This window comes from Varanus komodoensis, unplaced genomic scaffold (genome assembly GCF_004798865.1).
Source record: "Varanus komodoensis strain SLA01 unplaced genomic scaffold, ASM479886v1 scaffold5, whole genome shotgun sequence".
NCBI lineage: Eukaryota > Metazoa > Chordata > Lepidosauria > Squamata > Varanidae > Varanus > Varanus komodoensis.
The window spans coordinates 52,924,345-52,946,558 of record NW_025336087.1 but is presented as its reverse complement, the minus strand read 5'-3'; the positions used below and the strand labels follow the sequence as shown (position 1 = coordinate 52,946,558).

At 40.2% G+C, this 22,214-nt stretch overlaps 1 protein-coding gene across 5 annotated transcripts in view; it reads right to left on the bottom strand.

Moving 5' to 3' along the window:
* Window positions 1-2,295: 2,295 nt before the first annotated feature.
* KDM4C (lysine demethylase 4C) overlaps window positions 2,296-22,214 on the bottom strand; it is a 243,923-nt gene continuing 224,004 nt past the window's right edge. For 2 of the 5 annotated variants that reach the window (XM_044446101.1, XM_044446102.1), the window contains exons 21-23: window positions 13,384-13,503; window positions 7,314-7,406; window positions 2,296-3,421 (exon numbers count right to left, since the gene is read on the bottom strand). In XM_044446101.1, coding sequence (XP_044302036.1) covers window positions 3,245-3,421; window positions 7,314-7,406; window positions 13,384-13,503 — 390 coding nt within the window. In that variant the 3' untranslated portion in view covers window positions 2,296-3,244. Of the gene's footprint in view, window positions 3,422-3,704; window positions 3,922-7,134; window positions 7,407-13,383; window positions 13,504-22,214 lie in introns of those variants that run through there. The other 3 variants (XM_044446103.1, XM_044446104.1, XM_044446105.1) reach the window with 3 other exon arrangements.

Genomic DNA, 22,214 nt, shown 5'->3' with positions numbered 1-22,214 from the left:
ATCATCCAGTTTTTGATGGATGATTTTTCTTGTTCATCTTGAGAATGCAGACAAGTTGCCTGGAGGGGTGAGCCAACCATTTGCTTGCTGGTGAGGTAAGGGTGGTCATAAATGCTTCTTTGAAGGACGTCTGTGTTCCTGTACCATTAGTGGATATAGCTGTAAGATCACTGTAACAAGAAACCTTCCAAGTATCCAAACATTGGATCCAATCCATATTTAACAGCTGATTTCTAAATTCAACTCCAGGTTTCTTGGATGAAACTATGTCTTGGGATCCTTGAAAGACTTTGAAAGACCCAATGGAAGAACATATAGTGGAAGCTAGACAGAGTATGTGTGAACAAATGATACTATTGGACCTCTCAGTGGCAGTTTCATTGACCATAGTATTTTTTCTGGATGCATGGCTCATGTGGGAGTGAAGGAACTATTTCACAAAGGTTCCAGTCCTATTTAGTTAAACATTCCCTGGTAGGAATCCGCTGGAGGATTACTGTTCAGCCCCGTGGTCTGTGGGTTTCTATCTTCTATCTTAAGCCTTTTAGCACAACTGTGAAGCCACTGATCATCATCCAGTTGTGGGACAGCATCACTGCACTGAGATCGCTGAACATGCTCTCTTTTTCACGTAGCCCCAAGAAAACTGTTCAAAATAGTTGCCTGGACAGTGACTTAGAAGCCAAAGCTCAGACCAGAAAAGACAGAAGTACTGATGGTAAGTAGACAAGTTGATCCAGAACTGGGGGTACAACCTATTCTGGATGATGCTGCATTTCCCCTGAAGGATGAGGTTTGCAATCTGGAAATTCGCCAAGATCCACTAGCGTTCTTGAATGCTCAAGTGCCTGTTCTGACCTGGTGCCTTTTCTCAGCATCAGCTACCTCCCTGTCTGATGGAGACAAAATTGGTTCTACTAAAACATGCCTTGCTAATATCCACGTTAGCCTACTCCAAAGCAGTACTGACCTCAAAGACTATTTAGGCTCTGTAGTTAGCACAAAGCGCAGTGATGAGCATACCTTCCGACATGCATTTCTCAGAGCATATTACATGGGTCTTAATTCAATTGTACTGGTCCATTTCCAGTTCAGGGATAGTCAAGGACTTATATAGACCTGAGTATACTGGGGCTTTCCTGCAGCAAATCTGTGAAATTGCCTTTCTCAGATACTTCAGAGGATTCCTGGTGGTTTTTAGGCAGATGGTAAAGCATTTTCACTTCTGCTGGGTTTTAACATTTTTAATTTTGAGATTAAAACTTTATTTTTTCTGCTGCTGTTGTAAATTAGTGAGACTAATTGTGTTTATTATTAACATTATTTTATTGATATTAATGTTCCTGTAAACCATTTTGCAGGGGGGTTTAGATGGGTCAAAAGGCAGTCTAAAATGTTCTTTAAAATAATGATACCTTACAATAAATCTGGTTTAATAATAATTAATAAAAATTTATAAAAAGAACCAGCAAGCTGTCACGGACAGAGAATTGGACTAGGGCTGGAGAAACCCAAGTTCAAACTCTGCCAGACATGAAGTTAACCTGAGGCCATAAGATGATGTAGCAGTCCCAAGCTTAAGCTGCCTTGTAGTACCAGTAGTGAAATACAGGTGCAGAATGCCGCTAGCAGAATAAGAGAAAATGTCCTTCGAGAATTTATATATAGAAGAAAATGGTATTCAGAGAGTTTTATCCATGTTGGAGCCAGCTGGAAATTTGTTGTTAGGCAGTCCATTATAATGTATGACATTTTACTAAAGCTCATGAAGGCTTTTTTTAGTTCTAAAACATCTTTTGCAAATAGAATGGGAAAACACACAAGCCTATTCTGTCTGTTGTGCTATTTTGCAAAAATGAACACCATGAGGCAAAGTAAAATGAAGAGAGGAAACAGATTCAATGGTTAGATAAAGGATATATCTGAAAAAAGTATTGATTTAAATGTGATGCTGAGCATATTGAACTCAGCCTGTGAGGCATCCCATCTTCACACTGGGTTACCAAGGTCTCTGCATGCTGAAGTAGTAACAAATTGGGCCCATCTGTGGTCCAAATGTGCATTGCAGCATGATGTTATGGTGCAAACCGTACTCTCTAAGGCAACAGCAACTGTATTTCTAAGAAATACTTGGAACCATGCACCAGATTGTAAAAACACACACCAAAGCATATGCATAGCATCATGCATTAATCTGGGCCTAAATGCCCGTGATTGAACAAAGATGTGTATTAAGCAGGATTTATTAAAAATGACCCCTAGCAGTAATATATAATTGTCACACCCCAACTTTAGTAAGCAAAGGGAAATCATTTATTTATTTCAAACACTATTACATTTGCAGACTATTATTTAAAAAGGGAGGACCAAATTATATTACTATATTACATTAGTTCAAAATTAGCCTGCCAAGGAAAGATATGTAAACTCTAATTTTACAAATACAATGAAAGACATTTTATTGTACAAATTGCTTCCCCCTCCCCCACAAGAGTATCATGAAAAAAAGTTTAAAAATAGATGCCAAAAATTTCCCTCTTTAAATAGAATATAACCCCTTTCCTTTCCTGAAGATCTCCTTCTTTAGAAGCACCTGCCCTTTGCTCATTAACATCCCCTCCCTGCCCAAAAGCCATGTGAAAAACTGAATCCTAGCCAGAGTGGACTGAAAGCAGTGAAGGCATCAACAGCACGGAAAGCACTGTACAACGTTATGACAGCACAGCGTTTGCAGATCTCAGTGCTCTTTGTACTTGCACTTGTTTGAGAATGTAGATGTATATTTCATACGTTTAAGATGTTCCTAAGCAAACTGGTGGAACTTTGGAAAATATACAAATCGTTAAAGGGAGAGGTGGAAGGCCTCTTGCAACTGCTGGCGGAAGGCAAGAGTCCACACGCACCGATTTGTGGAACTGTGGTTCTTAGGCTTGTTCTTTGCCAGGGCTCCTGATTGCCGGTGTTATACCGATCACCCTTAATGTAAGTCAGACATTTGGAGAAGTCTGATTCAAATATTCTCCCAAGACTGGGGCCCTGAAATTAAGCAGGTTACATGAGTCCAAAATATATTTAGGTAGAACTCTTGATAACTTCAAGAAACATTTCAACCATAACCTGACATAAAGAAAGAACATCAAAATGATGACAGTCTCTGTCTGTTTCCTTTACCCCACACTGAATACATTTCATCTCTTCCCCACACAAAGAGAAAGAGCAGGTGAGCGTGAGTTCGTTCCTTCCTTTATAGCCCCTTCTGGCACTTCTTTTGGAATGAGGTTTTCAGGAAGCTGCGATAGCCGGGGTCATCCACGTACTCATTCTTAAACCTGGAGCTCAATACCCTCTGCCTCTTCTTTTGTCCCTGGATAATATCAGCTCCATAGAATGTGTCTTCAAATCTCATATCAGAAGCTGTAGACTAAAAACAGACATTCAGTATAGAGCATATTTCACCTACAGTTACATAAAAGAACACAATTTAAGCAGTTTTTCTACTTTAGTATAAGCACATGTCTTCAAAACATAAATCTCTTGAAGAGTTAAAAAAAAAGGCTCCCTTCTGTTTACCACTCACAAACTGTCTTCAGCTTTAGAGCATTTCTATACATGTGTACCCATCATAAGGCGCAATTCATCTGGTAGGTGGTTCTAGCATAGCCTAGCCCCCTCCTGGGTGTGGAAGAGCATCGAAATATGCACACCTCCTCCTACGGCCAGATTGCTTGGATCCGTTCTTAGACAGGAATCCCACTCTGCATGTGGGGCCTTCAGTGCTGTAGGTAGCTTCACAGGATGGAGCACGGCAGGAGCTTTCCTTATCCAGAAGCCAGACCCCAACTGGAGTGGGTGGAATTCATTGTATCATTTGTTTTAGAATTGCAGAAGGGTTAAGTACATTGGAGACATACAGAAACAGAGCTAGGAAGACAAGAGAGAAGCTTGTTTTCATTCTAATCTGCTTGTCAGGCCCTCTTTAGAGAGACCCAGTTTTCATGGTGGGGAAAGAAGAGACCAGACAGTTGCTTCTGCTGCCAGTAGACTTCAAACCATTTCAATTACACTGCTAAGTATCCTGAAGGAGGCAGTTTTTCTGTATTATACATTTCTGTAATTTTATTTTCAATATATTGCTGCCCTATTTTTAATTCCACAGCGCTGTAATTACAGAACTAACAAATCAAGGAACTTAAGATCATTTATATTATTTGTTTACAGGCACAACTCTGTCACATTCTGAACAGCAACTGGCTATCCCAACAAGATGATTTAAGGATTATTTGGACAATCATGACAAGTATCATTTTCAGATATGAGAATGATGAAGGTTTCTCAGACCCAGTCAGAAAGTCACAGCTGAAACATGGACACACAGTATTAACTAACAGCCCCAGAGAATGGTCTCTTCGTCTTTTTCAAGACTCTTTGCGGGGTCAGTGCTATGCTTCTGCCATCGTCCTCATATGCTCTCTACTCCCACAATTTTTGGATTACAACTCCCAGTACTCCTGATACTTGGCCATGCAATTCCCCATTTAAGGCTACCCATGCAGACTATGTTACGCTAGCATCAGAGGTTACAGGGGAAACCTGTCAGCTCAGCATACACTACTGGCATTGTGCTAGAGGCCACTGATGCTAATTTATGTTAGCAATAGTATTAGATTGAACAGCCTCCTGAATCTCATAGTGGTCTGCTTTTCTAGGCTGAGCTAGGAAAGAATCATTTATCTGATTAAAAAGACACACCAACTGCCCTGTCAAAACTCTGAAAAATGGGTGAGATGCACTTTTCTCATGGAGAAAAGAAGAAACTGTGGTACCCTGAGGACAATTCGGGCAAAAAACAAAAAAACAAACAAAAACAACAATCTGGGCACAAAGGGCATGTAAATCTCACCACCTTGTGGCTTTTGCTTTCCCCTGGCAACCTGCCTTTTGACATCTGTCATGGGAAGCAAAGTGAGGGGGGAAGACCCTATTTGGAGCTTCTTTGGGTCAATGTTCAGGGTTGGCATTCTGCACTTTGACAACAAGTATCCTTCTCCATAATTGCCCAGCGGAGGCTTCCTCTTTTGGATCTGCAATCCCCATGATTGCACGTAGGAAGTTTTTAAAAGAAGTGACCAGGAGAAGTATATATCTGAAGCACATTTTTTTCAAGGGTTGCCAACCAGTGACAGCCCCTCCAATGTGCTGCTTGGGCACTTCAGAAGAACTGTCACCTGCTGTCCAAACAAGGCAGGAGAAATGGGAGTGGGGGGAAGCTAGATAGAGTGAAAAGAGATTTGCAGTCACAGAGAAGACAAGTCAGGTCTGCCATGATGTCCCCTGGAATAGCATTTGGAGGATCAAGGGTGTGTGGGGGGTAAACAAACCATGATGAACCTGATCATCTGCTAGACACAATGTATGTCAGATGATCAAACCCACAACAACATAGTTTATTGTCAGGGTGGGTTGGTATGATGTGTGAACCTCCCCATTAACTTACTGTTTCGGATCTGCGTGCAAATAAAACTTTTCCAAAGTGAGAGGATGTGCCCAGATACTAAGAGATTTCTGGATTTCAGGGAACATTATAAAAATATAATTCACTTCCCTGAAAAGTTCAGATTATCATAGACAAAAGTAAAAACAATCCTTAAAACTGTCACATTGATAATAAGAAAGTAACTACTCCTGAACTGCTATTCATATTGTTGCTGAATGTAACAATAAAACAGATTGACTGTTTATCTAGTTAGTTCTAAAGTCTATTATGAATACTCCATAAAACAGTAACTATTAATATAGTATTGGGGGCAGGGGGAGTTTTAAATCAACTGTTCTCAGCAATAGGGTTATTTATAGTTCTGTTCAAGTACTATCTTTATTATGCAGATATATGTTGGTTTTACCAACTCTGCTTAAGATTTTGAAACTGATAGACTAGAGGTACCTCCATTTAATGCCAAACAGATATTGGCTTAAATAGTTCCTCGTCTACCAGGGAATCTACTTTAATTTTCCTTTTCTATGGGCCAAAGACATGAGGGTCTTTGGCCAATTTAAAAGTAGAACATGCTTATTTCAAAATCCAAGTAGAGTAATTCATTTACTAGGTCAGCTCAAAGATAACATGCAAGCTTTCAGGATCTCCACATCTCTTAATCTAGTAAGATGTTATAAAAAGTGGTTTAGTGGTGTTTGATGTAGGGGTGGAATAGTCAGGATACTGTTAAAAGTTTTAGTTGTCCATACTGGGAATGAGTCTATGGCTATATTTTTGACAAAAGTGTTACCAGATTAAGATATTTGATGACCACCAACAACCTTGTTCTTTTATTAGCTGTACATGTTTTTTTCCTGAATAGTCAATTGTCCCACAGGGAGGGACTGGCGCGCTACAGCAGGTAAATGCAAAAAAGAAGGCAGCTTATAGACTGAGTTTAGACAGGGGATGCAGGGAGTTTAGGTCTAATTAGCTACACTGGGTGCAGTCTTTGCAAGGACTATAGCAGCTGCTCTCCAGGAACCTGACATGAGCTCCAGGAAATTTGCTGCCATGATTACATCAGGTAACCTGGAGAAAAGTGTTTGTATGCTAGTTACTGCTTAACCTTGAATATCTAAACCTTATACACAGAAAAAGTTAGACAGTCACAGAATTTTTATAAAGCTCCCATATTCTACGTTGTTGTTGTTAGTCGCAAAGTTGTGTCCGACCCATTGCGACCCCATGGACAACCTTCCTCCAGGCCTTCCTGTCCTCCACCATCCCCCGGAGTCCACTCAAGCTCACACCAACTGCCTCAGTGACTCCATCTAGCCACCTCATCCTCTGCCATCCCCTTCTTCTTTTGCCATCTATTGTTCCTGCATTAGGCTCTTCTCCAGGGAGTCCTTCCTTCTCATTAGGTGGCCAAAGTATTTGAGTTTCATCTTCAGGATCTGGCCTTCTAAAGAGCAGTAAGGGTTGATCTCCTCTAGGACTGACCAGTTGGATCGCCTTGCGGTCCAAGGGACTCGCAGGAGTCTCCTTCAGCACCACAATTCAAAGGCCTCAATCCTTTGGAGCTCAGCCTTCCTTATGGTCCAGCTTTCACAGCCATACATTGCAACTGGGAAAACCATAGCCTTGACTATACGCACTTTTGTCGGCAGGGTGATGTCTCTGCTTTTTAGTATGCTGTCTAGATTTGCCATAGCTTTCCTCCCAAGGAGCAAGCGTCTTTTAATTTCTTGGCTGCAGTCCCCGTGGATTTCAAATCTTGGCCTGGTGGTATTCCTTCCAAATTTCTAGCACAGACAACTTCTTTGTGGATACTTACAAATCGAGCTCTCACTCTTTTGGGAAGCTCTTCATCAAGAGTGTAGATTTCTTCCCTCTTTGTTGCTATCTGAGAGCCATCTTCAAACTCTACCTAAAAGGTAAAATAAGGAAATTAGTCATGTTTAATCATCATCTTCATTATTTGAGGCTCTCCCATTTGTATGAGACAGCACAGGCAATCAAATACTTTGGACAGTACGCAAAATAAGCAATAACACATTTGATGAGAATTCACAGAAATCAATATATACAAAATGATAGGAAAGGAAATACTAAAACAGAAAGATGTAAAAACAGGTCAGAGGTGGTTTTTTAAAATTAAAACTCCATATGCAGTCCAAAAAAAGTTGAGCAAAGTCAACTTAGTTTAAATTATGTGCAAGCGTTAAATGATTCTGTAATTCTCTGACCAAAGTGTTTTACTTGCTTAGAAATATGTTAGTGATGTGTGTCCTGCAACTTCTATACAAAGTCTAAAAGTTGAAATACAGGAAAGAAAGCATCATTATTTAGGTCTAAACTTTTAAATTAAATATTTAAGGGAAGTTGTACAAATGCACTCCCTGCCAGAACTAGGTGTGCTGAAGAATGTTATGGAGATGCTGAACCTCAGCACCTGTTCCATATAACATCCCTCTGCCTGACAGAAGGGACAGGGCCTCAATTGCACGAATTCTTCCTGGTACATACGGAACACACGAGCAAGAAAGAAAAATATCTCTTCAGATTAACACCTTGAAATCCTAACTTTAGTGGTGGTGAATACTGGCTAACTCAGCAGGGAAGCATGTCTCAGTTTGCTCTGTCTTCCAGGCTTCCATCAAAAATTCCAACATTAACAAATAGTTTTGGAACAAGCTAAAGGCTTAATGCATTTGCCTCTAATTTCCCAAGTGATAAGACATATTCTTTCTGTTTTTAAAGTTGTGGTAGACTTATATCAAAAGGAGGCAAATATGAGTGATACTAAAGGAAATGCCAGTTAACAGCATTATATTGAATCTGATAGAACTTCTTTAAAATAGTCTGTTCAGAAGATGAAAAGCTTTATCATGCTTAGGTTTAGATCTAATCCAGCATGAACCCCTTTAGCAGAAAATGAGAAAGGAAATGCAGGTAAGTGTGAAGAATGTTAAATTACTCTGGTGCCACTGCATTGCTTGTGCCTTCCAGAAGTTCTAAATTACATTTTTTTAACTCCAACTTTTAACTACCAGTCATGGACATAGTATCTATAAATTTATTTTTAAAAAATCAATTATATTCTTAAATTTGAATTCTTTATTGCATTTTTATACTGCCGAGTAACCAAAGATCTCTGGGCAGTTCATAGCAATTACAAATATAAAATATAACAAGATGAAATGTAACAGATTAACAGTTTAAAACTACAGAATAAAATCAAAACAAAAAAAGTAAAAGAAAAACTAGAAGTGCAAACCCTATTCAAAAATTTATTGTTATAAAAGAAACAATGACCAATGTGCATATGTATAGCTGGAGACAAACTATATTCAGATTTATCTAGTGCAGAGAAGGGAAGCTGCTGCTGTCCTGATTTCCACCCCCCCCCCCCCCCCCAACTCCCATAATCCCTCATAATTGACTGTTGATTGGTATGGACTGATAGAAGTTGTAGGCTAAAACATTTGGACGACCACAAGTTGCCCACCTCTGATCCAGAACCTATGTGAGAAGGAAGATTGTGATTATGTTGAGGTGCTCCATCTTCTCCTCTATCTCAGTATCCATGCATTGGTCAACAACTTCAAACAGGGCCTCTGTGTATAATGCTTGAAGGTCCAATTCCTCCCTCTTGTGAGGAGGACCAGTTACAAGGACTGGACCATTTTTACATTTTCAGTCATACAACATCATATGCACAGACATTTTATGGGCTTAAGGCAGGTAGATTAAGTTCTGATGACCCCCCCCCGCCCCATCATGCCTAAGCTCAAAATTATTACATCCATGTCCTCATGCAGCTATTATAAAAGTTTACAGTTCAGCAAGAATATGTGAAAGTGAAATGCATAGGTATGAACAACCTATTGCAGATTTTGTACTGCATGCCTTAAATTAAACAATCTGAATATGTCAAATTAATTGATATTAGCTGATCAATGTAAATAATTTTCTCTCATAGTAATGCCGAGACCAATATTATATAACTGCTAGTAAAACAGTTACCTCAAATTTTGACCATTTAGCTCAAAACTACATGCTTCAGGACATAGCTTGCCATTCCTCCCTCTTTTGTAGCATGATAAAGATAATAATTTAAAAGCAGTGAGAGACTTCTAAAAGAAAGTCAAACTTAGGTAGGATGGACCACATAAAGGAGCCAAGGCAAAGAAGAATCTTGGTATATGTTTTCACTCCTTTCACTGACAATTCCATTTCTGTTTGCCACTCTGGTTAATTGGAAATCAGATTGTATTCTGTGCTGAAAACTATCCCCGAATTGCTGAAAACTAAGAATAAATAATGGTTCCTTCAGATATTCAATAGTAGCTGTGACAGGGAGTGTCAATAGATTATCTTTAATGAGTCTAAGTCTGAACCAGGCTTCAACTGGCAAACTGTAGACTGGCAAGTTTGTCAAATACTGTCTATATTAATTTATATCAGCACTGAGAAATAGACACACAAAAATTAAAAACCACTACTGCAGTATTTTGTCAGGAGTACTTGCTATTTAGTTTTCTCCGTATGCATTACGACATAATAAATGAGTGATTTAACTGGAATTCGTGGAAAACATTCAATGATCTACTTGGAGAACTTAGTTATCTTTATAAGGCTGTGTATGCATATTAAAAAGGAACACATAAGCAAAATTATAAGGCATTAAAAATTTAGCCTCACATTTTCATTTCAAAATATAGCCTTGGTGTCCACATATTGACCAGTATGTCTGGAATGTGTTTTAAGTAAGTGCATTTAGAAAAATCATAATGGCTGCTTGAACAGATCCTTCTTTGGTACCATAGCAACTATACTCTGCTGCTTTGTGAATTTACCTATGAGAATGGCACAGATTTTCAAACTTTTTTGCGGGACAAGGGTGGAATCACATGTGGATTTCAAAATCTCCTTAGGCCTGCAGCACTAAAACATTGATTCTCTTATAGTTTTGTATCATACACAAGTACTCTACCATCTGAAAAATAGAAGAGTTGACTAACATAACTAATTCTAAGAAAAAATACAGGGGCATCAAACCTAGTTATATGTATATGAGGGGCAAACCACATGCTACATTCCAGCAGTTCTGCATAACGAAGACCTGAGGGACTCCCTTTTACCTTGATCAGTGTGGGTTGCATCCAAGAAGGGACAAGAAAGGGGAGTTTTCCCTATTCCTAGCAGCCACTTGTGTCATTCAACTTTCCTCCCTGTCACTTTGGCCAGTGACAGTGTCAAACCTACATTTATCTCTGGAACAATGGTAGGGTAAAAGCATTTGAATAGACGTTTCACAGAGGACGTGACTGCCACAAAAAAAGTGGTGTTTTTTCCCCCTATCCTTCTCCAATGCAAATTACCCACATTCTAAGGGAGAAAAGGTTCATCAGTGTTTTGTTACCTAACAGCTGAAGTATTATAGTACCTTCCTGTCAGGAACCTCTAATGTATCAAATTGTCTAATATAAAGGTTTGTCAAATTCATGGACCTCTCCTTTTCTCATCTTTTGCCCACAAATGTCTAAAAAACACTACCACAATGGTATGGGTAACTAAAGTGCATCTACAAATGCCACCTTTTCAGACATCAGACTCATCAACTGTTTCCACTTCTTTTGCCATGATCTAATCATTGTAATATAGTCTCAGGAAACTGGTGATTGTAGCTCTTATATAACATAGAAAGACAACTTAAACTTGGTTTACATTGCTTTTACCAGTAGAAAGAGAGTCTGCTCCTAGTAGGATATGCATGCTTATTAACATAAAACTGTTTCCAGTGGGCACAATTGTCATAAACAAGGGCGCCCTGGCAGCCTCTACTCTTGTATCTCTTAAACGACTTAAGACCACCATTTTAACTTATTTTCATTTGCCATTTGTTGAAGCATTCACACCAGCACTTCTAAGCTGCCCTTTACAGTATGTGTTATGTTAGAATTCTTCTACCAAATGCAAGGAGATGCACAAGAGTAGCAATACCACTGTGAGGAATTCACCCCACCTGCTGTAATTTTATGACTAGGGAGGGCCAGCTGTAACAGGCTGGGCACCAGAAGAGACCACAGTAATCAAGGCATGGTTCAAATTTCATGGTGCTCCCATTCATTTTATTAAGCTTTCATTAATTCACAGCTGTTGAAGGGGATTTTATGAACATGGGGATGTTAGCAAAATGGACAGCACACACAAGAACGTCAACTGAAGTGCTCTTATTGCAAGTGTAGTTAACTACTACACTGGCAAGATTTCCCTGCTGCCCCCAAGAGTATGCAACTGACCAAAGTTGAAGCTTTTACCTCCCTTGCTGCTCCTGCCAAATGGTAAGGATATTTACGCTCAAGTTTTCACATTTGTAATAACTTTAGGACAATTGCTGATTGTAAACTAACTGGGGATTTATTACAATGTACTCAACAGAAGGACATCTCTTAGTGTTTTCCCTCTTACTAAAGCAGAGGTGTGCATATTATATAAGTCCCTTGAAAACTGGAGAACTATTATACAACTACCTTCTTTTTTCCAGTATGTGAATATTCTTTTACTAACAATGAGTGGAAAACTCCATGGTCACAAACCTCCTCTATATTAGAAAACACTTGCTAGAAGCCCTAGGAGGGCTAAGCACATGTGATTCCTCTCCCTTTCTCAACACATAGGTAAGAGACACCGAGGACACACAAAAAGAGGTGGATGATGAGTTCTTAAAGTGAACATTGTTTGAAAAAGATCCCCAGGTGATATCCTCTGCTAAGTGTATGTATTTGCATCTCTAGATCTAAACTGTAGAGCTTTAACCTCATAAATTAAGACCATCGATTTGGAGTATGGAAACTGTAGAAAGGAAAATGAATCTAGCATCAAATCACTTTTGCCCTTCCAGGTGTCAATCCCTGATTACCCGGATCAGAGCCAGACTTTCCAACTCTAAACCAGCTTCTGGATTGACACATAACCTGCTTTGAGCCTAAGCTATGGGCCTTTCAGTCTGAAACCTGAGTATCCTGGACTTCCAACATACTCAGTAACTTCCCAAGAAGTAAAATGCACTAGATAGGGAAAAGTTTAGATAACGAGTACTTAGTGGGATGTTCTCCAACATGAGAAGATTTTGTTATTTCAATGCAAGATGAATTTACTAGAAAAAAATGTCTTAGCTGGTGGTAATATTTCCCTAAGTGTTTTGTATAAGCCAGTGAGAATATGGAAACTCCTTCCAACTGTGCTTCACAGTCCAAAAAGCTGGCGAGCTGAGTTCACATTCTAATTCCACAAATTAGAACAAGTCACTCAGGTTTACTGACCTTGGACATTTTCTGCATGACCAAGTAAATTGTTTTCCCGATTGTTGAAATCACAGCTATAAGCTTCCCAAGGCAGAGGTAAAGCTGAGAAACACTCTACTGAACACTCAGAACTGCAGGTTCTGGACAAAATCAGCTTGCAGGATGTCAGTTTATAGAATCCAAAGGAGTCTCAGAGATCATCTAGTCCAACCCGCATTCAAAGCATGCTGTGCAATGTGAGATGCAACTACAGCCATTCCTGACAGATGGCTCTCTAGCTTCTGCTTAAGTACCCTGAGCAAAGGAGAACTCATCACCTTCTCAAGGTAGCCTGTTCTGTGGTCAAACGCTCTTCCTGTTAGAATGTTTCTCTTCATGTTTAGATGAAAGGTGCTCCTCCGCCATTTCCACCACTGGGTTCTACACCCTGCCCCCTGCAGCAACACAGAACAGTCCTGCACTACAGGGATAGTTGGCTATCCCCGTTAGAAAACTTCACTGTTACATCAGCCGACACAACCCTGGCATTCCATGAGGACCCAAACCCATGCTGGAAGAACATTTCTAATAAACAGGTCAGTAAATTAAACTCACATTGTACATGTAAGCTACGTTGGTTCCAAGATATTTTGCACCATAAAGTTTTCCATCAGGCCACTTCACTTGAACAACTTCTCCCTCTGTAGGGGGACCCAGCTTCAGGCAGTCTCTGCTCTGTTTCAGAAAACAAAACATAAATATCTTGAGTCAGTATGCAGAAAGATAATGTCTAAAACTCTTACACTGTACAGCTTGATCATGAGTCTTCTTATGGTCCTGGCAGCTCTCACTCTCCCATTCTGCAAGAAAAAAATTGTCCAAGCCTCCACTCCTAACAACAACACAGATAACATAACATTGTATGTCAGAACCACAGATTCTGGTGATGAAATTCTGCAAAAATATAACCTAAAAGGTAAAATACCCAAGGCTGATGTACTTCTAGGAAAAGTCTTATTGTACAGTCTCCCATCTCTGCATACAACAAGAAGAAGGAAAGAATTATTAAAAAGATGTCTTTAATGCTAACACAATTTATTTCCTCAGTAGTCACAAGCAGTCAGTGAGTTCTATTTCTGTGGAATTATTCATATATAGTCCTGTCCATATACAGTCCCTCTCATGCTTTCCAGGCATGGAATTTCCATTCTCCCTGTTTGTACCCTGAAAATAACCTTATGAAATAGTTTAGGGAACTGGGGAGAAAAATTTGTGCAAGGCAACCTGCTGACCTTCCTGACTGAGCAAAGGACATCCACTAAACAGACAGACTGCCTCAACATGTCTGTTCCCCATGACTTCTGAGGTATACAGAGAAGTCTACTCTTCTGTAGAAGGCCCCCAGAACTTTCAAACTGTGATGGGGATACACATGAAGGTCAAATGAAAACAAAATCCTACCGATCCATGAAGATCATCCTCATTAACTGTAGCAGTAGGATTTCAAATGTTGACAACCCTGTCTAAAATACTCGATAAGATGGCAGGATCATATATCATTAAATAGAATTGTCATTGAGTTTTTTTTTTTTTTAAATATAGTACATACTATCTTAGCTCCCACACAAGTAGTATTGGGAGGTTGGTTTCCTGATGAAACACAGATGAGGATTCCTAAAATAAAGTGATATTCTCAAAGTAAGCAAAGAGGAGAGGTGGTATGGGAGTAATATTTTACATTATGCCTAAACAAAGGTTTTATCTTTCTTCATAGGGCCGTTTAAATTCATAATTGTTTCAGGACTGATAGGCATAACAAATACCATTTACTCTCTTCTGGATCCCAAAGCAACATGGGTTGAAATATGAATACATTGCCTTGCAACATTCACTGTGGATTTGGATTGAACAAAAATGCTTTAATGTGATCTTCAAAGTTTACAAGCCGACTTTTCAGTGTTCACAAAAGCCTTCACAGTTGATGTGATCCATATCTTCAATGGCTAAAAAAAAAGCTTTAGAGGATGGGAAAGGGGTTGGTTCTTGGATTAGTTAGAAAATTGTATTGGGACAAAAACAATATTTGTAGACTATGAAATAAGAAAACAACAGAAGAAACACAGTGATTGTCCAAAGAGTAACACACAAATGCTTATGGAGGGAATGCATAATCCCACCGTTTTACCAGGAACAATTCCAATGCTGGTGTTTTCATGACAGTGTTCCTATCAAGATATTACAGGTGATCAGTTCCCTATCTTGGTTGCATATCCACCAGTATCAGTAACTGCCAATTAAGTAGCACTCTTTATTTACTTGATGTAACTATATTTTAGTCTTAAAACAAATAAACAATCTCCCTCTTCTCTCCAAACATATGGCTGAGTAATGTAAAAAGCTAAACATGTCAACACAGGTAATAGAGAAAAGTAGGAGATGGGGTGGAGTTTTTCTTTTCCTTCTAAGTATTGATTACATTAGGAAATTTATAAAGTATCTAATTTGACCAACTTTCAGTCTGGTTAGGCAATGAACACGGCTATTACATAAACAACTTAAAATCTCACTGTAATGTATTTAAACTTAAATTAGTACACCAGATTTCATTTGTGGATATTAAAAGCAGGCAACATAACATCCAAAAGAACACCTAAAAATATCTATAGATATTAGAAGGCACAGATGTGCCTATGCTAAATTTTTTGGCAACTGGTGAAAAACTGAGAATGTTTTTCCCAGGTTGAACAGAGAAAGACCACTAATCCATTGTTAACATGGTCACTAATGTGACCATTGTTAACAGGGTCTCTAATCCATTGTTTTCAATAAACATTCTGCAGTCTCCTGAAGTCTCGCACGCACAAGAGAGCAATGAGACAGAAGAGAAATGAAATATTTACATTCAGATGCTGCAGAATCAAGTGTTGCCAGAAAATGATCTCAATTTGGTGGGAAAAAATGCCATCTCTAACTGTATTCAGACTGCTGGAGAACAGCTTTTACAGAAACAGCATTTGTTAATGGGTCTTAACGCCTTTGCAATCAGCCAGCATTCTGTGTATATATTAAAATCTAGCTCCCTCTGGTGGTAGTTTGAAGCAAGGCACCAAGGAGCCTATGACTGCTGTTTAGGCAATAAGGGGCCTAGGTGCCACGACAACACTGTCGTGTGTATGGATGCACCCACAGGTTCCCTAGATTAATAACCTTGCCTGAACAGCTGCACTTCCCATCCCACTGACGCTGCTGCATGTGCATGCTGTGGAGCTCCTCATATCAAGACGAAGAAAATCAATGCTCATCTTGATAAGATTAAAACTCTTTTCTGCAGATGATTGCTAAGCTCATTTTCTGCAGTGAGGCTTTAAAATAGCTGGGAAGGTTGACACATTACTCAGGGACTGCTGCCTAGAGTTTGCCACTCTCAGTGGAGCTGACCCCTGAGTGTAGACTGCTGATTAACAGGGAAACTGGGCATCCTGAGCCTCAACATTCATTCATTCATTCGTACATAATCTGGCAACTGTCTGTAAAGTAACAGGCTTGCTCTTGCACTGTTTGGGAGGCAGGGGGGTGGGAAGATGAGTTTTAAAAAGCTTTTTGCATAGTTTATCTGAGAAAACATAGCATTTGAGGCAACAGGCAAAATATTTTGACCGTCCCTCCGAAAGTAAGGCTTAATAACTTTGCATGATCTTTCAGCTGGCAATCCTGTTCCTTCAGACCACTCCTTTCTGCCTTAATGGGACAGCTTCCTAGTCAATGAGGCGTGGGTTGCAGGATCTGTGTTTAATTTGGCAGTGCAGGATGAACCCACAGCTGTAGACTCCCCCTTATGGTCCCTCCCGCTGTCAGAACCCTTCTGCAGGAGCAAGAACTGCTTCCTCCATGGCAAGGCTATGTGCAACTTATCTTCCCATTCAACCTGAGCAATCTTGATATTAAGAATCACCTCCCTCTCTATTTCCCCACAGTGGTTCAGAGAAGGGGTCTGGCAATTCACTTTACATCTGATTCTTTTCTGTTTGGAGAAGAGTTCCCCCATGGCTTCTATCTTCCTTTACTTTTATCAGCTGCTCCCAAGCCTCACCCACTTGTGTTTTCCCCTTCCTTCCTGGGGAGCAATCCTCCTCCCAAGGATTACCCACAAGCAGCCACAGTTCCCGACTCTCTTCCACTGTCATTTTCAAACTGCCCCGCCCCCACCCTGTGGCAGCCATTATTCTCTTGGGAACCCAGTAATTCCTGGCCTCCTGTTTCTAAAATCACTTGAGCATGTTATTTATTTCACATTACATTCTGTGATATAATTATTCAATTAAAAGTTTGGTTTACACAATGCAACATCCTTTTTCCAAATATTATGAAACCCCAGATGTGACAACTTGCTTATCATGAAACCTACTGTATTTGCCTGAGGGAAACTCCTTGATGTAGTGCCAGTTTTAATGAAAGCTCATTAAAAGCTCACACATAAATTTTCACCATGGAGGGAAATAAGCAGCAATGGCCATTAAGACTTTGTATTGACCGGATGTTATTTAACTTATTTGCTTATGATTTGGAGCCCAGGGCAAGCAGCGAGAAAGCACGATTTCCAGCCATGAAATTATTCAGAATGGTGACATTACATTGCCCGCAGACTAAGAAAATGTTAAAGGATCCTTCCAAATGGGTGAGCAGGCAGCAACATGGGAATTGAACAGCATCATGGATGGCCATCTGCTCCTGGTTTGAAACAGAAACAGTGGCAATTTGCGATGCTTGCTTTCAGTGACTATCAGTAGGCAGCTCATCTCTGGTTCTGGGTTTAAGCCAAGACAGAGAAGTATTTGCACTATTCTGGTATACTGCAGTGCCACATCAAGTGTATGTGATGGAAAATGAAAGACTCCTCATATTGTGCTAGAACCTCAAATCTACCACAAAAATGAAAGACAATACAGAGAATTAACCATGTTGTGTAGAAAAGCTCTTAAATAAATATGGTCAAGATACAAGGGCCCACAGGAAATGGGGAGACACAGTGAGGCTTGGAAGAAATGTTTGATTCTATTGCTCCTCCAGTATAGGATCATGAAGGGATCTGTGACGCAAACAAAATAAACCAGTTTGTTTTCCAATTTATTTGAAAATAGGTCAATTTCCAAGCCCAATTCAAAACCAAATCAAGGAGGCTTGGGTTCAACCCATCCCAAGGTACAGGATTAAGTACAACACAATTCATGCTTTACCCTTAATTATACATAATCTGTGATTGGATGGGGTGTTCTGAGTTGGTCTCAACTACCCAGGAAAGTGATCTTAGGGTTGTGGAGGGCAGCTCCCGGGAAACATCAAGTCAATGTGCTGCAGGAGCAGGAGAAAAGGCACATTTAGCGATTACTAGGAAAGGGACTGAAAATAAAAATATACTTACTGCTATTTGTTTGATATGTTTCCAGTGCCTTTGGGCATCATTTTGTGAAAACACATCATAGAAACAGATTATGATGATTATTTCTGTATTTTGCCGTGGTATCCATGAATGTCCAGCATATCCCTCTAAACTAAAAGTTTAGATTGCTTTAGATTTTCCTCATAGAGAATGTGTCCTAGATGCTTTAAATCATTTAATATCCTTTTATTGCACCCTTCGCAGGACTATGATCTTCTTTTTTGAGATGGAATTGCAGGATTTCATATGTGGTTGCACATATATTTATAATGAAGTTGTGCCATTTACAACAACACATCAAATGAACAGCAGTAATGTGTTTTTTGGCTATTGTCACAATAGGAACAATTACAAACAGCCATGGTGTTGGTTGATAAAAGGTTTCCCTTCTCTCATAATTCTAGAACTTGGGAGCCACCCAATGAAATGGCACAAGGACAGCGAGCAAAAGCCCTTCTTCATGCAATGCATAATTAATGTATGGCATCGACTTCCTCAGGATATGGGGATGGCCTTGAGCTTAGATAGCCTTTAAAGAATATTGGACACAGTGGATATATATAGTGGAAGCAGACTTATAGACAGACATCAAGATCTCTAAGGCCTCAATGAGGTACATACTTCTTTAGAAGTGGGCATATACAGAATTGTGCTACAAGGTATAAGAGTCACATGGAAGTTCCAGGTACAGAGCCAATATGATTTTATAGTCCGGAAATCTATTATGGACTAAGGGGGCTTTGACTGCTGTTATCATAAAAGTCATTTTGAAGGTCATCATCCAGACTACATTTTCATCATTGTCCTTTTGTCTATTTAACTAAACATACAATATTTATTATTCTAAACCGAATTTAATCAAAAATATCACACTCTTATGGTTATCCAAAGTAATCCTATTCCATGTTCGGTAGTCAAAAGAGGTTACTCAGTTCTTTTAAGCCTTTTTCAGACATGACAAAGCAGGAGATACATTCCCCGCATCTAATTTGAGTGCAACCCCTACATTATCTCAAATGTGCATTTAGATTTCAAGAGCAGCAGCTCTCTGCTTTCCATCCCACATTTAGCACTCTCAGTGATGTATTGCAAGCTAGAAATAATTTGCAAAAAATGCTGTTACCTTATATTCCCTGCAAAAAGTTACAAAAATACCTGTGAAGAGATAGTGAGGCTTTCAACCACCATTTCTTCTTGCAATACCCTTGGTTTCCCCTTCTCAGCTCCTTTTGATTCTTGCTCAGCTGAAGGTATTCTTGATAGAAAACCCTTCCCATCTTCCCTCCATCTTAAGCAACATTTATAAGACATGTCATAGTCTAATTCTAGACACCAATCTTTTCCAAATGGCTAAACCTATATGAAATTGTTCTTTTGATGCTATTTTCAAATATATTTGTAATAGCCCTCTAACAAAAGCTTTCTGGAAGCAAGCAAGCAAAGAATTCTAAACAACCTATTTAAAAGTCACAACATGGGAGCTGCTAGCACAATATACACTGCTGTTTTGTTTCAATGTATACATGGCCCTCCAGAGAACTGTGGCTAAACAGTTCAGATATACTGCTTTCTCTACCTTTGGATATAAAAATGCTTGAAGAAACTGGCATTCCATAATGGCCATACTCACTGTACTAACAGAAATAAGCAAATGCTTCTTTAAGCAGGGTTTTTCTTTTTACTGGCACTGTATGAGGAGTGTTGCAAAAGAAGGCATAGGGAACTGTCACAAAGAGTCATCCTGCACCTTTTAAAATCTAAGGGGAAAGCAGGTTCCTGTAGCAGAGCAGTAAAGGTGACTGAACCGGGGTTCCCTGCGGTACAAAGAGTATCCCTCAGGAATGAACCTGAAATGTCAGCAAGTCTATACAGCTAATGCACTGAATGCAAGCTGTCTGTTCTGCTTAAGCCGAATCAGCATGTATTAGCTTGAAAGTTGGGTACGAGCGATTAAGCTTTCACAATTATGCTTACAAAAGTGGTAGTTTCCATAAAGAATATGACCACTGTCATTAGTATTAACTACCTTCAATAGACAAGTTTATCATAGAAATATAGACAGTAGTAGTTTTCTCTGCATCTAAACCAAGGTTTTGCTTTTGCTGGGTTCCAAGTGGATTCATGTCTTCTGCCTTGCATATGAACAATATAAATGCTTAAACTGCACTTTAATAAACAAAGTACTAATCCCATTTCAAGGGTAGAAATGCATGAATTTGTTGATTGTGTGTTTTCTTAGCTCCTCAGTTCCCAGACTTAAGTTTGTTTTCTCATATTCCTGCATTAGTTTGCCATTAAAAAAGATGCATATCAATTTTGTGTGCATTTCTTATAAAATATACATTTTTGTATTCGATTATGCCTAATTTTTACAAGCAGTTTCCGCTAGTCTATGCATATTGTGTATATTTTTTTGCATATATTGTGTATCATTTTAAAAATACATCATACAATTTGGAGAAGTGTGAATACCAAAGTTTAAGTGTATTTTTGTTTCTGTATTGGTTCAGGAAGTGTGAATTATGTAGGGAATTTAACAAAATTTTCCCTACCTCATATTGGAAACCCAGAACCTTGCTTTGTTCATTTCTTGCTCCCTGGTTTTGCTAGAGCGTTTTCTGTTCCTTTTTTCCCCTTTCCCTACTTTTCAACATATTCCTTTCTACTGTGTCTGCTCATACTGCTTTCTTCGTCCTACAGTCCATACACAGGCATACATCACATCCAGGCTGTTGTCACTCACATGAGGGGCCGGCATGATCAAACACCATCCAAGAGCCACACCTTGTTGGGAGGCCTGACATGCTCTTCCTTTTCACCATGATCATCTGCTTTCACCTGGACCAGAGAGTTGTGAGCAGACAAGCAACTAAGCAAGAAAAAAGCAGTGGTGAGAAAGAAGAAAAGCAGCTCCCCAGCCAGGGACTGAGGAAGTTGAGGTATGACAGTTGTGGAGGCGGAGGAGGCGGGAGAGAAGCTGTTGTGCTCCGGCATAGGGATCCAGCAAGTAGAGAATTTGCCTACCACCAACATTCAAACGGTATCCATCTGCCTGTCAATTGTGGCAGTTCCTTTTTTACTCACAGGTGAGGTCCAAGTTTGCCATGAATCCACGCACTGATTCACCAAGTGAGTGACTGTTGCTAGGTATGGTCCATACTGGCCAGACAGTGACTAGACACTGACAGGGCCCTTCTTTTTCTTTCTTCTCTTGCTTTCTAGGTGCAGCAATATGGCATGGGAGAGGGATGTTGCTTGGGTCATTTAGGGATCGCCAAGAATGGAGCCCTGTGTGAGTGCTGCCCAAGCAGTGTCCCACTCCTGTGTCAGGTGCAGCAGCACAAGTGGCACGGAAGCAGGATACTGCTCTTGCCAAGAACTTGGACCCCAGGCCAGACTCTGCGGAGCCAAGTCCAGAGAATCTGTTAGTGCCACCGGCCAGCACGCAGGTCCGGTTCGGGTTGCCCCGCCCCCCCCGCACAGCTGAGCGCGTGCAGGACTGGGCGGGGCTTCGGAAGCGCCCTGTGGACTCAAAGCGCGGCCGGCGGCTGAAGGGCGATGGCCAAAGGGGGGTCACCACCGTTTGGGGGCCGAGCGGGGGGCTGGGCTGGCCAGGGGCTTTGGTTGAAATTGACCTGCCTGCCGCTGTATATTAGGGAAGGGGGATTTTTTTCCCCCTCTCTTTCTTCTCTTCTCTTCTTTAACTGCTTTATAGTTTTATCCTGTTTAATCTGTTTTTATGGAGTCGTCCCGGGCCATGTCGACGTTTGTGTTTCCTGGGGAGTGCACGGGCGCTGCCATTGGCGTGGTCATGGGCAATGGACGTAACAGCAGTGGGGGCTTAACGTGTCCGCGTAGAAGAAGGAGGGACAGATGGCTGACACCTGTCCCTCTTTCTGGTTCTTCCCCCACCCAGAGGGTGCCAGGTAGCCTTGTCAACTGCCCCTTGGGCCTGACGGTGCTGCTGCTCAATGCCAGGTCGGTCAATAATAAATCTTCCCTCATCCAT